Source organism: Somniosus microcephalus, chromosome 3 (genome assembly GCF_052327205.1).
Source record: "Somniosus microcephalus isolate GS21.2 chromosome 3, FLI_Smic_1.0, whole genome shotgun sequence".
In the NCBI taxonomy this organism is placed as follows: Eukaryota; Metazoa; Chordata; class Chondrichthyes; order Squaliformes; family Somniosidae; genus Somniosus; species Somniosus microcephalus.
The window spans coordinates 370,205,855-370,227,326 of NC_140989.1; the positions used below are offsets into that span (position 1 = coordinate 370,205,855).

The window sequence follows — 21,472 nt, forward strand, 5'->3', positions numbered from 1 at the left end:
TCTTTCAAAGAGCTGGCACAGGCACGATGGGCCGAATGGCCTCCTGCTGTGCTGCCTGATTCTGTGACATTTAATATTTAGGTTTGGTTTAAAGCACTGGCTGAAGACCAAGTATTTTTCTGCAATCTAATGAATTCTATGTTGTTTGCTTTGCTTCTATTTAATTTTGTGTCTGCCAGAGTATTAATTGTCCATCAGAAGGAGAGATTAATGGGACTAAAAGTTGATAAATACATCCTAGGGTTCTAAAAGAGGTGGCTGAAGAGATAGTGGATGCATTGGTTTTCATCTTCCAAAATTCGCTAGATTCTAGAATGGTCCCAGCGGATTGGAAGGTCACAAATGTAAAACCCCTATTCAAGAAAGGAGGGAGAGAAAAAACAGGGAGCTTCAGGCCAGTTAGCCTGACACCAGTCATCGGGAAAATGCTGGAATCCATTGTTCAGGAAGTGGTATCAGGGCATCATTTAACCAATCCTCTATCCATGCTACTGTATTACCCCCAACCCTGTGAGCCCTAATATTGTATAATAACCTTTTATGTGGCACCTTATCGAATGCCTTTTGGAAATCCAAATACACTACATCCACTGGTTCCCCTTTATCTACCCTGCTAGTTACATCCTCAAAAAACTCAAATAAATTTGTCAAACACGATTTCCCTTTCATAAAACCATGTTGACTCTGCCTAATCATGTTATGATTTTCTAAGTGACTTGATACCACTTCCTGAACAATGGATTCCAGCATTTTCCCGATGACTGATGTAGAAACATAGAAACATAGAAGATAGGAACAGGAGTAGGCCATTCGGCCCCTCGAGCCTGCTCCGCCATTCAATGCGATCATGGATGATCATCCAAATTCAGTACCCGGTCCCTGCTTTCTCCCCATACCCCTTGATCCCTTTAGCCTTGAGATATATCCAGCTCCTTCTTGAATATATTTAATGAATTGGCCTCTACTGCCTTCTGTGGTAGACAATTCCACAGCTTCACCACTCTCTGGGTGAAGAAATTCCTCCTCATTTCTGTCCTAAATGGCCTACCCCTTATCCTTAAACTGTGACCCCTGGTTCTGGACTCCCCCGCCATCGGGAACATCCTTCCTGCATCTAGTCTGTCTAGTCCTGTTAGAATTTTATGAGTTTCGATGAGATCCCCTCTCATTCTTCTAAACTCCAGCGAGTACAAGCCCAATCGACCCAATCTCTCCTCATACGTCATCCCTGCCACCCCAGGTAACAGCCTGGTGAATCTTCGCTGAACTCCTTCCATGGCAAGAACATCCTTCCTCAGATAAGGCGACCAAAACTGTACACAATGCTCAAGATGTGGTCTCACCAAGGCCCTGTACAACTGCAGCAAGACATCATTGTTCCTGTACTCAAACCCTCTCGCTGCGAAGGCCAACATACCATTTGCCTTCTTAACCGGCTGCTGCACCTGCATGCTTACCTTCAGCGACTGGTGCACAAGGACACCCAGGTCTCGTTGCACTTCCCCTTCTCCCAATCTATTGCCATTCAGATAATCTGCCTTCCTGTTTTTGGCACCAAAGTGGATAACCTCACATTTATCCACGTTGTAGAAACATAGAAGATAGGAGCAGGAGTCGGCCATTCGGCCCTTCGAGCCTGCTCCACCATCCAATGAGATCATGGCTGATCATCCAAATTCAGTACCCTGTCCCTGCCTTCTCCATATCCCTTGATCCCTTTAGCCTTAAGAAATATATCCAACTCCTTCTTGAATATATATCGATGAACTGGCCTCCACTGCCCTCTATTTTACCAGTTACATCCTCAAAAAATTCCAGTAAATTAGTTATATTGCATCTGCCATGCTTCTGCCCAATCATGATTTACCCTTTGTAAATCCATGTTGACTTTGTCCGATCCTGTCACTGTTTTCCAAGTGCTCTGCTATTACATCCTTTATAATGGACTCTAGCATTTTCCCCACTACCGATGTCAGGCTTACCGGTCTGTAAATCCCCGTTTTCTCTCTACCACCTTTTTTGAATAGTGGGGTAACATTAGCTACCCTCCAATCCATGGGTACTGTTCCAGATTCCATTGAATGTTGGAAGATGATCAGCAAAGCATCTACTATTTCTAGGGCCACTTCCTTAAGTACCCTAGGATGTAGATTATCAGGCCCTGGGGATTTATCGGCCTTCATTCCCATCCATTTCCTTAACACCATTTCCCTACAAATACTGATTTATTTCAGTTCCTCCCTTTCATCAGACCTTATGTTCCCCGACATCTCTGGGAGGTTATTTGTGTCCTCCTTTGTGAAGACAGAACCAAAATATATATTTAATTGGTCTGTCATTTCTTTGTTCCCCATTATAAATTCCCTTGATTCTGACTGCAAGGGACCTACGCTTGACTTCACCAATCTTTTTCTCTTCACATATCTATAAAAGCTTTTACAGTCAGTTTTTATGTTCCCTGCAAGCTTACTCTCATATTCTATTTTCCCCTTCTTAATTAATCCCTTTGTCCTCCTTTGTTGAATCCTAAACTGCTCCCAATCCTCAGGTTTACTGCTTTTTCTGGCCAATTTATATGTTCTCTCCTTGGATCTTATGCTATCCCTAATTTCCCCTGCTAGCCACGGTTGAGTCACCTTTTTTGGGTTTTTTTTATGCCAAACTGGGATGAACAAATTCTGTAGTTCATCCATGCGGTCTTTGAATGTTTGCCATTGCCTATCCACCGTCAACCCTTTGAGTGACATTCCCCAATCAATCCTACCCAACGCGCGCCTCAGACCATAGTAGTTTCCTTTATTTAAATTCAGGACCCTAGTCTCTGAGTCAACAACTTCATTCTCCATCTTAATGAAGAATTCTATCATATTATGATCGCTCTGACCCAAGGGGCCTCGTACAACAAGATTGTTAATTAATCCTTTCTCGTTACATAATACCCAGTCTAAGATGGCCTGATCTCTGGTTGGTTCCTCGACATATTGGTCCAGGAAACCATCCCGTAAACACTCCAGGAATTCCTCCTCCACAATATTGTTACTAATTTGGTTAGCCCAATTTATATGTAGATTAAAGTCACCCATGATGACTGCTGTGCCCTTATTGCACACTTCTCTAATTTCCCTTCTAATGCCATCCCCAACCTCCGCATTACTGTTTGGAGGTCTATATACCAATCCCACTAACGCTTTCTGCCCCTTGGTATTTCTCAGTTCTACCCATACAGATTCCACATCATCAGAGCTAATATTCTTCCTTACAATTGTGTTAATCCCTTCTTTAAACAGCAATGCTACCCCACCTCCCTTTCCTTTTTGCCTATCTTTCCTGAATATTGAATACCTCTGGATGTTGAGTTCTCAGCCTTGGCCACCCTGGAGCCATGTTTCCGTAATCCCAATCAAATCATAATCGTTTACCTCTATTTGCACAGCTAATTCATCCACCTTATTAAGAATGCTCCTCGCATTAAGACACAAAGCCTTCAGGCTTGTTTTTTTAATGCTCTTAGACCTATTAGAATTATTATTTGCTGTGGCCCTGTTTGATTTAAACTGTTGATTTCTCTGACTGCCACTTTTGTTTTTCTCCTTCCTATCTTTTTCTTTTATCCTTGTTTCCCTTTCCTCTGTCCCTCTGCTCAGGTTCCCAACCCCCTGCCATTTTAGTTTAAACCCTCCCCCACAGCACTAGCAAACGCTCCCCCTAGGACATCGGTCCCGGCCGTGCCCAGGTGCAAACCGTCCGGTTTGACCTGGTCCCACCTCCCCCAGAACCGGTTCCAATGTCCCAGGAATTTGAATCCCTTCCCCTCACACCATTCCTCTAGCCACGTATTCATCTGAAATATCCTTCTATTTCTACTCTGACTAGCACGTGGCACTGGTAGCAATCCTGAGATTACTACCTTTGAGGTCCTATTTTTTAATTTACCTCCTAACTCCCTATATTCAGCTTTTAGGACCTCATCCCGTTTTTTACCTATATCGTTGGTACCTATATGCACCACGACAACTGGCTGTTCACCCTCCCCTTCCAAAATGTTCTGCAGCCGCTCTGAGACATCCTTGACCCTTGCACCAGGGAGGCAACACACCATCCTGGAGTCTCGTTTGCGGCCGCAGAAACGCCTATCTATTCCCCTTACAATAGAATCCCCTATTACTATAGCTCTACCCCTCTTTTTCCTCCCGTCCTGTGCAGCAGAACCACCCCTGGTGCCAGGAAGTTGGCTGCTGCTGCCTTCCTCTGATAAGCCACCCCCCCAACAGTACTCAAAGTGATGTATCTGTTTGAGAGGGGGATGTCCACAGGGGACCCCTGCACTACCTGCCTGTGCCTAGTACTCCGTTGGTCACCCATTCCCTTTCTGCCTGTCCAACCTTTGCCTGCGGTGTGACCAACTGATCAAACGTGCTATTCACGACGTCCTCAGCATTGCGAATGGTCCAGTATGAATCCAATCGCAGCTCCAGTGCCGCAATGCGGTCTGCCAGTAGCTGCAGCTGGACACACTTCCTGCACACATGGTTGTCAGGGACACAGGAAGTGTCCCTGAGTTCCCACATATTGCAGGAGGAGCATACCACGGCACCGGGCTGTCCTGCCATGACTTACCCTTTAGTTAATTGCAATTAAATTAAATCAAATCAATCCCACCAATTTCACTACAGTTAAATAATATATTTAAGGGTCCTGGTTTACAAACAGTCGCCGCTACACCACAGAGAGCTTAGAAACTATAAACCACAGAGTTAAAGTTTAAAAAGAGAGAAATACTCACCAACCAATCACTTACCTGCTTTCTGGTGACGTTACACTTCGATTACTTTTTACTTCTCTCCCTCTCTGTGAGATTGGAGATTAGTACGCTCTGAGGCCTACCTGGTCTCTTGGAGCCTTTTATAGCCCCGCTGCTGCCGCTGAAATTCCTGCCGGCGCTCTGAGGCCTACCTGGTCTCTTGGAGCCTTTTATAGCCCCGCTGCTGCCGCTGAAATTCCCGCCGGCGCTCTGAGGCCTACCTGGTCTCTTGGAGCCTTTTATAGCCCCGCTGCTGCCGCTGAAATTCCCGCCGGCGCTCTGAGGCCTACCTGGTCTCTTGGAGCCTTTTATAGCCCCGCTGCTGCCGCTGAAATTCCCGCCGATGCTCTGAGGCCTACCTGGTCTCTTGGAGCCTTTTATAGCCCCGCTGCTGCCGCTGAAATTCCCGGCTAACTGTCAGGCTAACTGGCCTGTAGTTCCCTGTTTTTTCTCTCCCTCCTTTCTTGAATAGCGGTGTTACATTTGCGACCTTCCAATCCGCTGGGACCATTCTAGAAACTAGGGAATTTTGGAAGATCAAAACCAATGCATCCACTATCTCTTCAGCCACCTCTTTTAGAACCCTAGGATGTAGCCCGTCAGGTCCAGGGGATTTGTTGGCTTTTAGTCACACTAGTTTCTCTAGTACTTTTTCTCTACTTATATTAATTACATTAAGCTCCTCACCCTCATTAGACCCTTGGTGCCCCACCATTTCTGTGTCTTCTACTGTGAAGACAGATACAAAATATTTGTTTAAAGTTTCTGCCATTTCCTTATTCCCCATAATAATTTCTCCTGTCTCAGCCTCTAAGGGACCAACGTTTACTTTTGCTACTCTCTTTCATTTTTACATACTTGTAGAAGCTCTTACAACCTGCTTTTATTTTTCTTGCTAGTTTTCTCTCATTCTATTATTTTCCCTTTTTTGGTCAACCTTTGCTGGTTTCTGAAACTCGCCCAATCCTCAGGCCTACTATTATTCTTTGCAACATTATAAGTTGCTTCTTTCAATCTAATGCTATCCTTAACTTATTTAGTTAGCCACGGTTGGATCACTTTTCCCGTGGAGTTTTTGTTTCTCAAAGAAATGTATTTTTGTTGAGAATTATGAAATATTTTTTTAAATGCTAGCCACTGCTTATCTACCACCATACCTTTTAATCTATTTTTTCCAATCTACCTTAGCCAACTCACCCCTCATACCTCTGCAATTGCCCTTATTTAAGTTTAAGACTCTAGTTTCGGACTTAGGCAAGTCACTCAAAATTAACGTGAAATTCTATCATATTATGATCATTCTGCCCCAGAGGATCCTTTACTATGAGAGGTGGCAGATGGAGTATAATGTAGGGAAATGTGAGGTTATTCACTTTGGTAAGAAGAATAGAAAAAGAGAATATTTTTTAAATGGTGAGAAACTTTCAAATGTTCAGAGAGATTTGGGTGTCCTCGTGCAAGAAAGATAGAAAGCCAGCATGCAGGTGCAGCAAGCAATAAGGAAGGCAATGGTATGTTGGCCTTTATTGGATAATCATGAGTGGGTTGGAGTATAAGAGTAAGGAAGTCTTGCTACAATTGTCCAGGGCCTTGGTGAGACCACACCTGGAGTACTGTGCACAGTTTTGGTCTCCTTATCTAAGGAAGGATATACTTGCCTTGGAGGCGGTGCAACAAAGGTTCACTAGATTGATTCCTGGGAGGAGAGGGTTGTCCTATGATGAGAGATTGTGTAGAATGGGCCGATACTCTCTGGAGTTTAGAAGAATGAGAGGTGATCTCATTGAAACATGCAAGATTCTGAAGGGGATTGACAGGGTAGATGCTCAGAGATTGTTTCCCCTGGCTGGAGTGTCTAGAACTATGGGGAATAGTCTCAGGATAAGGGGTCGGCCATTTACGACTGAGATGAGGAGGATTTTCTTCACTCAGAGGGTTGTGAATCTGTGGAATTCTCTGCCCCAGAGGGCTGTGAATGCTGAGTCTTTGAGTATATTCAAGGCTGAGATCGATAGATTTTTGGACTCGAGGGGAATCAAGGGATATGGAGATCAGGCAGGAAAGTGGAGTTGAGGTTGATGATGAGCCATGATCTTATTGAATAGCGGAGCAGGCTCGAGGGGCCGTGTGGCCAACTCCTCTTATTTCTTATGTTCTTATTAGAGTTTAATCGGCTTGGGGTTCATTGAGGCTCACTAACCCCGATATATGGCACGAGGTCCTGCTTCAGTTCATAATGTGGCAAATCTCAGCTTGGACACCAGGACAAGCATCTGTCGTTTCCCAAATGGTTTCTAACTGAATGTCCCATTATCTCCTTGTAATGTTCATCACTCTCCCAAGTTTAATCATTACTTTAGAAGGAGCCTGTATGGGAGTATTCCCTGTAAAGCATCGGAAAGCACATTGTGTAGAAAACTTTACAAACCTTGAGCATTTCTCTGTTTAACTGTTTATGTTAAATGTAAATGTTCTTTGTCTGATTTTATCCATTTCCTGTTTCCTAATCAGAATCGAACATTTGGATGCGCCAGAACTAGAGAGGTTTCCAGAGGTGCTGTTTGCTTACATGAATCCAGCAGTAGTTGTTATTACGACTCCAAATGCAGATTTCAACCCCTTACTTCCAGGAATAGTGCGATTCAGACACTGGGACCATCGGTTTGAATGGAGCAGGAAAGAATTCCAAGCTTGGTAAGCGCACAGGATTGTGCAATTCATTAATATTGAGGATTAAAATGTAGAGAATCGAGCGGAATACAGAACATGTAGAGACTGAAAAAGGAAATAAGAGGGGCAAAGAGAGTGTGTGAGAATAGATTAGTGGGTAACGTAAAAGAAAACACTCAAGTCCTTTGTAAACACATACATAGTAAAAGGGTAATTAAAGGAAGGGCGGGGTAAATTAGCAACCAAAAAGGAGACCTTCTTGTGGAGGCAGAGGGAGTGGCTGAGGCACTAAATGAGGACTTTGCAGCTGTCTTCACTGGAGAAGAAGATGCTGCCAATGTAACCGCGCAGGAAGAGATAGTAGAGAAATTGGCTAGGATGAAAATAGATAAAGAGGAGGCAGCTGGGTTAATAAATGAAAGCCAGCACGGATTTGTTAAAGGCAAATTGTGTTTGACTAACTTGATTGAGTTCTTTGATGAAGTAACAGAGAGGGTTGATGAGGGCAATGCGGTTGATTCCAAAGATGTGCGGGTTAGGTTGATTGGCCATGATAAAAATTGACCCTTAGTGTTAGGGGGGATTAAATACGTGGGGTTACGGGGATAGGGCTTGGGTGGGATGGTTGTCGGTGTAGGGACCGGGTGCTAGGGTTTGGATGATCAGCCATGATCTCGTTGAATGGCGGAGCAGGCTCGAAGGGCCGAATGGCCTACTCCTGCTCCTATCTTCTATGTTTCTATGTTTGATGTGGTGTACATGGACTTTCAGAGGCGTTTGATAAAGTACTACATAATAGATTTGTTAGAAAATTTGAATCCTATTGGATTAAAGCGACAGTGGCAGCATGGATACGAAATTGGCTAAGGGACAGAAAGCAGAGAGAAGTGACGAGTGACTAAGCTATCAAAAACATACAACATCACAGAATCACAGAAACCCCACAGTGCAGATAGAGGCCATTTCGGCCCATCGAGCCTGCACCGACACATATCCCACCCGATCCCCGTAACCCCTACATCAACACATATCCCACCCTATCCCCGTAACCCCACGTATTTAATCCCCCTAACACTAAGGGTCAATTTATCATAGCCAATCAACCTAACCTGCACATCCTGGGCTTTATAAATAGAGGCATAGAGTACAAAAGCAAGGAAGTTATGATGAACCTTTATAAAACACTGGTCAGGCCTCAACTGGAGTAACATAGAAGATAGGAGCAGGAGTAGGCCATTCGGCCCCTCGAGCCTGTTCCGCCATTTAATGAGATCATGGCTGATCATCCAAATTGTGTCCAATTCTGGGCACCACACTTTAGGAAGGATGTCAAGGTCTTGAAGAAGGTGCAGAAAAATTTACAAGAATGGTGCCAGGGATAAGGGACTTTAGTTATGTGGAGAGACTGTAGAAGCTAGGATTGTTCTCTTTAGAGCAGAGAAGGTTAAGGGGAGATTTAGTAGAGGTGTTCAAAATCATGAAGGGTTTTGACAGAGTAGATAAGGAGAAACTGTTTCCAGTGGCAGGAGGGTCGGTAACCAGAGGACACAGATACAACAACAATAACTTGTATTTATATCGCGCTTTTAGTAGGAACACAGGAACAGGAGTAGGCCACTCAGCCCCTCGAGCCTGTTCTGCCATTCACTGAGATCATGGCTGATCTGCGACCTAACTCCACAGACCCGCCTTTGCCCCATATCCCTTAATACCTTTGGTTAACAAAAATCTATCAATCTCACATTTAAAATTAACAATTGATCTAGCACCAATTGCCGTTTGTGGAAGAGAGTTCCAAACTTCTACCACACTTTGTGTGTCGAAGTGTTTCCTAATTTCACTCCTGAAAGGTCTGGCTCTAATTTTTAGACTCTGCCCCCTAGTCCGAGAATCCCTAACCAGCGGAAATAGTTTCTCTCTATCTACCCTGTCTGTTCCCCTTAATATCTTGAAAACTTCGATCTAATCACCCCTTAACCTTCTAAATCCCGGGGAATAGAATCCTAATTTGTGTAATCTCTGCTCGTAATTTAACCCTTGAAGTCCGGGTATCATTCTGGTAAACCTGCGCTGCACTCCTGCTGAGGCCAATATATCCTTCCTAAGGCGGTGCCCAGAACTACTCCCAGTGCTCCAGGTGTGGTCTGACCAGGGTTTTGTACAGCTGCAGCATAACCTCTACCCCCTTGTATTCTAGTCCTCCAGATATAAAGGCCAGCATTCCATTAGCCTTTTTGATTATTTTCTGTACCTGTTCATGACATTTTAATGATCGATGTACCTGGACCCCCCAAGTCTCTTTGGACCTCCACTGTGTTTAGCTTTTCACCATTTAGAAAGTCCCCTGTTCGATCCTTTTTAGTTCCAAAGTGGATAACCTCACATTTATCTACATTGAAATCCATTTGCTACAGTTTTGCCCATTCACTTAATCTATCCATATCTCTTTGTAGAAACATAGAAAAAAAGGAGCAGGAGTGGGCCATTCGGCCCTTCGAGCCTGCTCCGCCATTCAATATGATCATGGCTGATCCTCTATCTCAATACCACATTCCCGCTCTCTCCCCATACCCCTTGACACCTTTTGTGTCTAGAAATCTATCTCCTTCTTAAATATATTCAGTGACTTGGTCTCCACAGCCTTCTGTGGTAGAGAATTCCACAGGTTCACCACCCTCTGAGTGAAGGGATTTCTCCTAATCTCAGTCTTAAATGTCCTACCCCATATCCTGAGACTGTGACCCCTCGTTCTAGACCCCCAGCCAGGGGAAACATCCTCCCTGCATCCAGTCTGTCTAGCCCTGTCAGAATTTTATACGTTTCAATGAGTTCCCCTCTCATTCTTCTAAACTCTAGTGAATACAGGCCTATTCGATCCAAACTCTCCTCATACGACAGTCCTGCCATCCCAGGAATCAGTCTGGTGAACCTTCGCTGCACTCTCTCTATTGCAAGTATAGCGTTTCTTAGGTAACGAGACCAAAACTGCACACAGCACTCCCCAGGTGTGGTCTCACCAAGGCCCTGTACAACTGTAGTGAGACATCCTTGCTCCTGTACTCAAATCCTCTTGCAATGAAGGCCAACATACCATTTGCCTTCCTAACTGCTTGCTGTACCTGCATGTTTGCTTTCAGTGACTGGTGTACAAGGACACCCAGGTCCCTTTGTACATCAACATCTCCCAATCTATCACCATTTAAATAATACTCTGTCTGTTTTTTCTACCAAAGTGTATAACTTCACATTTATCCACGTTATACTGCATCTGCCATGTATTTGCCCACTCACTCAACTTGTCTAAATCACCTTGAAGCCTCTTTGCATCCTCCTCACAACTCACAATCCCACCTAGTTTTGTGTAATTTTATGCTTTAATCTACACTGCCTACAATGGTGTTTATCTTTGTGTCATCGGCAAATTGGGATATATGACTTTCTATGCCATCATCTAAATCATTAATAAATACTGTGAATAGTTGAGGCCCCGACACCGATCCCTGCGGGACACCACTAGTCACCTCCTGCCAATTCGAGTACCTGCCCATTATCCCTACTCTCTGTCTCCTGCTGCTCAGCCAATTTCCTAACCAGGTCAATAATTTGCCCTCAATTCCATGGGCTTCAGTGTAAGTTAACAGTCTCTTATGCGGGACTTTATCAAATGCCTTCTGGACATCGATAGACATTCCCCTGTCCATTACTTTAGTCACCTCTTCAAAAAATTCAATCAGGTTTGTCAGGCCTGACCTACCTTTCGCAAACCCTTGCTGGCTCTCTGATCAACTGAAAATTTTCCGAGATGTTCAGTCACCCTATCCTTAATTATAGACTCTATGTTAGGCTAACTGGTCTATAATTCCCTGGTTTCCCTCTCTCTCCATTTTTAAATAGTGGAGTGACATGCACAATTTTCCAATCTAAAAGAACGGATCCTGAATCGAGAGAACTTTGGAAGATTATAGTTAGGGCATCAGCAATGTACTCACCTACTTCCGTTAAAACCCTGGGATGGAAACCATCTGGTCCTGGGGATTTGTCACTCTTTAGTGCAGCAGTGAGCAAGGGGGGGGAGAGTGTGGGGGGTGGGGGCAGTGAGCGTGGGGGGGGGGGGCGAAGAGTGTGGGGGCAGTGAGCAAGGGGCGGAGAGTGTGGGGGGGCAGTGAGCAAGGTGGGGGCGGAGAGTGGGGGCATTGAACAAGGCGGGGGCGGAGAGTGTGGGGGGCAGTGAGCGTGGGGGGGCGAAGAGCGGGGATATGGCGGTGAGCAAGGGGGGGCGGAGAGTGTGGGGGGCAGTGAGCGTGGGGGGGGCGAAGAGCGGGGATATGGCGGTGAGCAAGGGGGGCGGAGAATGTGGGGGGCGGAGAGTGTGGGGGCAGTGAGAGTGGGAGGGGCAGTGAGCGAGGGGGCACCAGCAGCAGCGGAAGTAATGGTCTCGATCTTAGCTCTAACACTGCGCATTATAATGATTAATGTCATAAAAAGTGAATTATTGTAACTTTAGTTGAACAAAACAGACCAAAAGTGAGAACTCTAGTTATTGAATTATTGCTAACTGAAAACCTTACATTTCAGGTCTTTGAACATCGGGTATAAATACGGTTACACGGTGGAATTCACTGGCGTAGGAAAAGGGCCTGCAGGTAGAGAGGAGCTGGGATTCTGCACACAGATAGCGATATTCCTGAGAGAGCTTTCAAAGACAACTAGAATTGAGACTAAAAATTCAGAGACATTATATAAACTGGTGAGTGTTTTCATAATAACCGATCATCGCGAAATCTGTCTCCAATTCTATAAACTAATGTGAAGCTGGTTTCAGTCAATTGCACAGACCACTCAATCCCGCTCCTTCCCTCCCTCCCTCCCACGCCCTTCATCCTGCGCCGCTCCCTTCTTCCCTCCCTCCCTCCCACGCCTTCATTTTGCGCCGCTCCCTCCCTCCCTCCTGCGCCACTCCTTCCCTCCCTCCTTCCTTCCCTCCCTCCCACGCCCTTCATCCTGTGCCGCTCCCTCCCTCCCTCCCGCACCCCTCCCTCCCTCCCATACCCTCTGTCCATAAGGAAATGGCAGAGACTTTAAAGAAATATTTTATATCTGTCTTCACAATAGAAGACACCAAAAGTATACCAAAAATAGTGGGAACCAAGGATCTAATGAGGGTGAGGAACTTAAACTAATTAATATCAGTAGAGAAAAAGTATTGTAAAACTAATGGGACTGGAAGCCGACAAATCCCCTGGACCTGACGGCCTACATCCTTGGGTTCTAAAAGAGGTGGCTGCAGAGATAGTGGATGCATTGGTTGTGATCTTCCAAAATTCCCTGATTCTAGAACGGTCCCCACAGATTGGAGGTAGCAAATGTAACACCGCTATTCAAGAAAGGATGGAGCGAGAAAACGGAACTACAGGCCAATTGGCCTGTCATCAGTCATTGGGAAAATGCTGGAATCCATTATTAAGGAAGTGCTAACGTTGCACTTAGATAGGCAGAGTCAACATAGTTTTATGAAAGGTAAATTATGTTTAAAATTTATTAGAGTTTTTTGAGGATGTAACTAGCAGGGTAGATAAAGGGGAACCAGTGGATGTAGTATATTTGGATTTCCAAAAGGCATTCAATAAGGTGCCACATAAAAGGTTGCTCTGCAAGTTGTTAGCACTGTTGCCTCACAGCGCCAGGGACCCGGGTTCAAATCCGGCCTCGGGTGACTGTCTGTGTGGAGTTTGCACATTCTCCCGTGTTTGCGTGGGTTTCCTCCGGTGCTCCGGTTTCCTCCACAGTCCAAAGATGTGCGGGTTAGGTTGATTGGGGCCATGATAAAAAAAAATTGGCCCTTAGTGTTAGGGGGGAATTAAATATGCGGGGTTACGGGGATAGGGCTTGGGTGGAATGGCTGCCGGTGTAGGGACCGGGTGCCATGATCTCGTTGAATGGCGGAGTAGGCTCGAAGGGCCGAATGGCCTACTCCTGCTCCTATCTTCTATGTTTCTATGTTTGAGGGCTCATGGGGTTGGGGCTAATGTATTAACATGGATAGAGGATTACTTAATGGACAGAAAACAGAGAGTAGAGAAAAACAGGTAATTTTCAGGTTGGCAGGCTGTAACTAGTGGGGTGCTGCAAGGATCAGTGCTTGGGCCTCAGCTATTTACAATCTACATCAATGACCTAGATGAGGGGACCGAGTGTAATGTATCCTAAGTTTGCTGACGATACAAAGCTAGGTGGGAAAGTAAGCTATGAGGAGGACACAAAGGGCTAGATTTTCATTCAGAAGTCGGGAAGGAGGCGGGACTACAACTTTCGGGTTGTAGTCCCGCCTCCATCGAGATGCGGCCAATCCACGCGATTTTCACTTGATTGACCTTGTTGAGCCCGCCCAGGTAGCGTCACAGACTGAAATTTCATCTGTCAAGACGTGTTGACAGATGAAATATCAGTGTTTCACAGCTGCTTGAAGCTGTCAAACACTGACAGTCTTACTTCTAACCTGAGTCCTTCTACGCAGACTCACTGTCACTTTTGACATCGCAGCCATTCTGCTTTCTGTGCTGGCTGAATGATGGACTCCCGAAGCCTAGAGGAAGGAAGGCTGTAAAGGTAAGTACAGGTAATTTAAACTTCTTTAGACACACCAAACACACTTACCTTTGCACTCATACACCCATCACTCACCTGAACACCGACATCTCAACCCCTCCAAGTCCTTCAACCCGACGGCCCGCCTCCTCTAGCCTGGCGTGGTTTGGAGCCGTCGGGAATCCCACACGACAACCTTCAAAATAGGGATTAGGCTAAAAACTGCCTGTTAACTACCTGTTAACAGGCAGTTAATTGGCACTAATCCCTTCCCGCCTCGGGTCGGCGGGTCCCAGTGCCTCCTTTGAAACTTACATGGAGGCGGGTTTTGGGCGGGATGGTGTTGGGACCCCCCGAATTCGGGATTTTAGCCCCCCGCACGCCTAAAAGCCCGCCTCACGGCACACTGAAAATCGACCCCAAAGTGTCTGCAAAGGGATATAGACAGGTTAAGTGAGTGGGTAGTGAGTGGGTAATAAGGTGGCAGATGGAGTATAATGTGGGGAAATGTGAGGTTATTCCCTTTGAATCATAGAATGGTTACAGCACAGAAGGAGGCCATTCGGCCTGTCGAGCCCGTGCTGGCTTTCTGTAAGAGCACTTCAGCTAGTCCCACTCCCCCGTCTTCCCTGTAGCCCTGCAAATTTTTTCCCATAAGGTACTTATCCAATTCCCTTTTGAAAGTGACGATTGAGTCTGCCTCCACCACCCTTTCAGGCAGTGCATTCAGCTTGATTCTCACTTGTATTCTTAACCTGACATCTGTCATATGCCCCCTTTTTCTGCTTCAGCTTATTCTCTATCTCTTTCAGCATCCAGGGAGCTCTGGCTTTAGTTGCCCTACCCTTCCTCCTCGTGGGAATGTACCTCGACTGTACCTGAACCATCTCCTCTTTAAAGGCAGCCCATTGTTCGATTACAGTTTTGCCTGCCAATCTTTGATTCCAATTTACCTGGGCCTGGAGAGGGGGACATAGTCTCATGATAAGGGGTCGACACTCCAGCCAGGGGAAACAACCTCTCAGCATCTACCCTGTCAATCCCCTTCAGAATCTTGTATGTTTCAATGAGATCACCTCTCATTCTTCTAAACTCCAGAGAGTATCGGCCCATTCTACACAATCTCTCATCATAGGACAACCCTCTCATCCCAGGAATCAATCTAGTGAACCTTCGTTGCACCGCCTCCAAGGCAAGTTTATCCTTTCTTAGATAAGGAGACCAAAACTGTGCCCAGTACTCCAGGTGTGGTCTCACCAAGGCCCTGGACAATTGTAGCAAGACTTCCTTACTCTTATACTCCAGCCCCCTTTCAGTAAAGGCCAACATGCCATTTGTCTTCTTTATTGCTTGCTGTACATGCATGCTAGCTTTCTGTCTTTCTTGCACGAGGACACCCAAATCTCTCTGAACACCAACATTTAAATGTTTCTCACCATTTAAAAAATATTCTCTTCTTCTATTCTTCCTACCAAAGTGAATAACCTCACATTTTCCTACATTATACTCCATCTGCCACCTTACTACTCATTCACTTAGTCTATCTAATCCTTTGCAGACTTTTTGTCCCCCGCCCCTCGCTCCCTGCCCGCCCCTAACTCTGTCCCCCGCCCCTCGCTCCCCTGCCCCTCGCTCCCTCTCCATCCCCCGCTCCCTCCTCACTCCCTCCCCGCCCCTCGCTCCATCCCCACCTCCTTCTCCCCACTCCCTCCCCACCCCTCCCTCCCCAGCACCTCTCCCTCCGCCCCCTCCCCGCTCCCCCTCCCCTCCCCCCCTCCCTCCCTCCCCTGTCCCTCGCTCCCTCTCCCGCTCCATCCCCCGCCCCCCCCCTCCCTCCCCGCCCCGCCCCTCGCTCTATCCCCCGCGAGGTTAATTAGGGATGGGCAATAAATGCAGGTCTTGCCGACGACGCCCACATCCCATGAACAAATTTAAAAATATATAATTGGTTGGACCAGAACCATTGCTGGAGAGATTTATCTCCATAAGGAGCAATGTCTGGGAGCTCAGCCAATGATGCAGCTGCCCCTTGTTATTCTGGGGCTCTGACACACAGCTTTAAGAAACATCCTTCAAGCCAAGGCCGAGACTTAATGCAGAGTTTTCCCAATAAGTTCAGTAAGAAAACCTGAATTCGAGAGCAGGGAGGTCCAGGTCAATGATCAGACAAGACTCCATTCCCACAGTTCATTCACGTTCTCTTTCAGAAATCCTTCATAACCTGCACCAGCCAACAGAATACGTAATCCTTTCTTTAAACTCATTACATGAGCAGACCTTTATGTCAATGCGCTGTGCATAATTCTGCTACAGATTCTTCATCCATTTACATGTTTTTCTCCTTTGTGTCCAAGGTATATGAAGTTGTTTACCCAAGTCTGAAAGATATGAAAATCTTGCAGGATGTTGTACTTAATGAAGTCATCTTCACAGCAGAATGTGTGCGAAGGCATCTCGACAGTCTGCCCAGTGATAAAGGGCAGGAAGCTGAGAATTGGAACCAGAGTGAAAGGAGACCTTTGCAAGCTGAGGATGGTGAATCTGCAAAAGCCAGTTTTAGGCCGAAGAGTAGTGTGAGTCTGGGAGTGTACCGAATTGGTGATAAACTTCACATCCCCGTGACCAACTTATTCTCCATCCCTAAGGTGCAGCAGCTCAGCGGCTCCCTCCAGCGGCTTCAGGAGATGCTACAGGCGACTGACCGAGTGGCGCTCAGTTCCTGTGGCTCCTCAGTCCTGTACCCTGCCTGTGTCGACAGCAGTGACGACTAGTTGATGGACTTTCAGAATCAGTGGATAGCAGTGAAAGATAGCACGAAAATAGGTGATAAATATGTTCAAATCAAAGCGCACAGCCTGTGCTCAGAGCAGGAACACACTCAGTTACAGCAGCTGAACAAAGGATCTGGACAATTGCAGCTTTCTGTAGAAACAGGCATGTTGTAACAATCTGTCAGTTACATTGCCTGTTCTAAGCTAAGGCACCCTGGATTATCCAATACCGTGTTTCAATGAAGATAGACTGTGTTAAATAGTAAAATAGGACATTAATGATGTTCACTGCAACTAAACTGCTTCCAAACTACCCATATGCCTTTGCTCCAACTTATGTTTATTGAAAGAAAGGACGGGATTGGGTGAAAGTTACACTAACAGGGATGGGCATTGCGTCCCAACGACAGTGCATCGCTGCCTCAGTACTGCCCCTCCGACAGTGCATCTGTCCCTCAGTACTGCCCCTCCGACAGTGCATCTGTCCCTCAGTACTGCCCCTCCGACAGTGCATCTGTCCCTCAGTACTGCCCCTCCGACAGTGCATCGCTCCCTCAGTACTGCCCCTCCGACAGTGCATCTGTCCCTCAGTACTGCCCCTCCGACAGTGCATCGCTGCCTCAGTACTGCCCCTCCGACAGTGCATCGCTGCCTCAGTACTGCCCCTCCGACAGTGCATCTGTCCCTCAGTACTGCCCCTCCGACAGTGCATCTGTCCCTCAGTACTGCCCCTCCGACAGTGCATCTGTCCCTCAGTACTGCCCCTCCGACAGTGCATCGCTCCCTCAGTACTGCCCCTCCGACAGTGCATCTGTCCCTCAGTACTGCCCCTCCGACAGTGCATCGCTGCCTCAGTACTGCCCCTCCGACAGTGCATCGCTGCCTCAGTACTGCCCCTCCGACAGTGCATCTGTCCCTCAGTACTGCCCCTCCGACAGTGCATCTGTCCCTCAGTACTGCCCCTCCGACAGTGCATCGCTGCCTCAGTACTGCCCCTCCGACAGTGCATCGCGCCCTCAGTACTGCCCCTCCGACAGTGCATCTGTCCCTCAGTACTGCCCCTCCGACAGTGCATCGCTGCCTCAGTACTGCCCCTCCGACAGTGCATCGCTCCCTCAGTACTGCCCCTCCGACAGTGCATCTGTCCCTCAGTACTGCCCCTCCGACAGTGCATCTGTCCCTCAGTACTGCCCCTCTGACAGTGCATCTGTCCCTCAGTACTGCCCCTCCGACAGTGCATCGCTCCCTCAGTACTGCCCCTCCGACAGTGCATCGCTGCCTCAGTACTGCCCCTCCGACAGTGCATCGCTCCCTCAGTACTGCCCCTCCGACAGTGCATCTGTCCCTCAGTACTGCCCCTCCGACAGTGCATCGCTCCCTCAGTACTGCCCCTCCGACAGTGCATCTGTCCCTCAGTACTGCCCCTCCGACAGTGCATCGCTCCCTCAGTACTGCCCCTCCGACAGTGCATCTGTCCCTCAGTACTGCCCCTCCGACAGTGCATCGCTCCCTCAGTACTGCCCCTCCGACAGTGCATCTGTCCCTCAGTACTGCCCCTCCGACAGTGCATCGCTCCCTCAGTACTGCCCCTCCGACAGTGCATCTGCCCCTCAGTTGAGGCTTGTAATAAGGGAACATCTATAATTATGGGGGATTTTAACTATCATATTAATTGGACAAATCAAATTGGGCAGGGCTGCCTTGAGGATGAGTTCATTGAGTGTATTAGGGATGGGTTTCTTGAGCAGTATGTAACTGAACCGACCAGGGGGCAAGCAACCTTAGATCTCGTCCTGTGTAACGAGACAGGATTAATTAAAAATGTCCTAGTAAAGGATCCCCTTGGAATGAGTGACCATAACATGGTTGAATTCCATATTCAATTAGAGGGTGAGAAGGTTGGATCTCAAACAAGCGTGCTAAGCTTGAATAAAGGAGACTATGAAGGTATGAGAGCGGAATTGAGTAGAGTGGATTGGGAAAATAGATTAAAGGGTAAGACGATACATGATTAGTGGTGTACATTTAAGGAGTTATTTTACAACTTCCAAAAAATATATATTCCACTGAGAAGAAAAGGGTGTAAAAGAAAAGACAGCCATCCGTGGCGAAGTAAAGAAATTAAGGATAGTATTCGACTAAAAACAAGGGCATATAAGGTAGCCAAATCTAGTGGGAGGATAGAGGATTGGGAAAACTTTAAAAGACAGCAAAAAATAACAAAAAGATTGATTAAGAAAGGGAAGATAGATTATGAAAGTAAATTAGCAAAAAATATAAAAACAGATAGTAAGAGTTTTTATACTTATATAAAAAGAAAAAGGGTGGCGAAAGTAAATATTGGTCCCTTAGAGGATGAGACCAGGAAATTAATGGTGGGAAATATGGAGATGGCAAAAACACTGAATGAATATTTTGTATCAGTCTTTACAGTAGAGGACACTAAGAATATCCCAACACTGGACAAACAAGGGGCTATGGGGGGGAGGAGCTAAACACGATCAAAATCACTAAGGAAGTGGTACTCGGTAAAATAATGGGACTCAAGGCGGATAAATCACCTGGACCTGATGGCTTACATCCTAGGGTCTTGAGGGAAGTGGTGGTAGGGATTGTGGATGCATTGGTAATAATTTTCCAAAACTCCCTGGACTCCGCAAAGGTCCCGGCCGACTGGAAAACTGCTAATGTAACACCCTTATTTAAAAAGGGCAGTAGACAGAAGGCTGGAAACTATAGACCGGTTAGCTTAACATCTGTGGTAGGTAAAATGTTGGAGTCCATTATTAAGGAGACAGTAACAGGACATTTGGATAATCATAATTTAATAGGACAAAGTCAGCATGGTTTTATGAAGGGGAAGTCATGTTTGACAAATTTGCTGGAGTTCTTTGAGGAAGTAACATATAGGGTGGATAAAGGGGAACCAGTGGACGTAGTGTATTTAGACTTCCAAAAGGCATTTGACAAGGTGCCACACAAAAGATTATTGCTTAAGATAAAAAAATCACAGGATTGGGGGTAATATTCTGGCATGGATAGAGGATTGGCTATCTAACAGAAGGCAGAGAGTTGGGATAAATGGTTCATTCTCAGACTGGCAATCAGTAACTAGTGGTGTTCCGCAGGAGTCAGTGCTGGGTCCCCAACTCTTTACAATCTATATTAACGATTTGGAGGAGGGGACCGAGTGTAACATATCTAAGTTTGCAGATGATACTAAGATGGGAGGGAAAGTAGTGAGTGAGGAGGACATAAAAAACCTGCAAGGGGACATAGACAGGCTAAGTAAGTGGGCAGAGATTTGGCAGATGGAATACAATACTGGAAAGTGTGAGGTTATGCACTTTGGCAGGAAAAATCGTAGAGCAAGTTATTATCTTAATGGCAAGAAACTGGAAAGTACTGAAGTACAAAGGGATCTGGGGGTCCTGGTGCACGAAACTCAAAAGGTTAGTATGCAGGTGCAGCAAGTGATTAAGAAGGCCAATGGAATGTTGGCTTTCATTGCTAGGGGGATAGAATATAAAAATAGGGAGGTATTGCTTCAGTTGTACAAGGTATTGGTGAGACCGCACCTGCAATACTGCATACAGTTTTGGTGTCCATACTTAAGAAAAGACATACTTGCTCTCGAGTCAGTACAAAGAAGGTTCACTCGGTTAATCCTGGGGATGAGGGGATGGACATATGAGGGGAGGTTGAGTAGATTGGGAAATAACAACAGAAAATGCTGGAAAAACTCAGCAGGTGAGGCAACATCCGTGGACAGAAATTTGAGTTGACGTTTCGGGTCGAACCCTTCTTCAAAACTGGAAAGAAAAGATGGATCAGAGGCAGGGCTGCGATCGGACAAAAGAAACAAAAGGAGTAAAAAAGAGATAATGAAAGGTGTTGAGATGGTAATAGGCTGAGATTGGGTGTAAAGTGTACTGGCAGGGCAAGGGATAGCTGCCAGGTGTGAGAGCGAAACAAAAGTAAAGGGGGGGGGGGGGGCGGAAAGGAGTGGAAAAATTACAAGAAAAAATGAAATAGGGGCCGAGGTTATGATCTGAAATTGTTGAACTCGATATTGAGTCCGGAAGGCTGCAGAGTGCCTAATCGGAAGATGAGGTGCTGTTCCTCGAGTTTACGTTGAGCTTCCGTGGAACAATACAAGAGGCCAAGGACGGTGAGGTCCGAGTGGGAATGGGGCGGTGAATTAAAATGACAGGCGACCGGAAGCTCGGGGTCACCCTTACGGACGGAACGGAGGTGTTCCGCAAAGCGGTCACCCAATCTGCGTTTGGTCTCCCCAATGTAGAGGAGACCGCATCGTGAGCAGCGAATACAGTATACTAGATTGCGAGAAGTACAAGTAAATCGCTGTTTCACCTGGAAGGGGTGTTTGGGGCCCTGGGAAGGGGGGAGGTATGGGGCAGGTGTTACATCTCCTCCGCTTGCACGGGAAGGTGCTGGGCGAAGGGGAAGGGCTGTTTGGGGTGATAGAGGAGTGGACTAGGGTGTCTCGGAGGGAGCGGTCCCTGCGGAATGCTGAAAGGGGAGGGGAGGGGAAGATACGTTTGGTGGTGGGATCACTTTGGAGGTAGCGGAAATGCCGGAGGATGATCTGTTGAATGTGGAGGCTGGTGGAGTGAAAGGTGAG

The 21,472-nt window shown here is 46.5% G+C and overlaps 1 protein-coding gene across 1 annotated transcript in view; it reads left to right on the top strand.

The window, feature by feature from the left end:
* The window catches only part of henmt1 (HEN methyltransferase 1), a 69,795-nt gene extending 52,655 nt beyond the window's left edge, over positions 1-17,140 (top strand). Inside the window, 3 exon segments of the mRNA XM_085983591.1 lie at positions 7,313-7,495; positions 12,047-12,218; positions 16,411-17,140. Coding sequence (XP_085839717.1) covers positions 7,313-7,495; positions 12,047-12,218; positions 16,411-16,827 — 772 coding nt within the window. The 3' untranslated portion in view covers positions 16,828-17,140.
* The last annotated feature ends 4,332 nt before the right edge of the window (positions 17,141-21,472 follow it).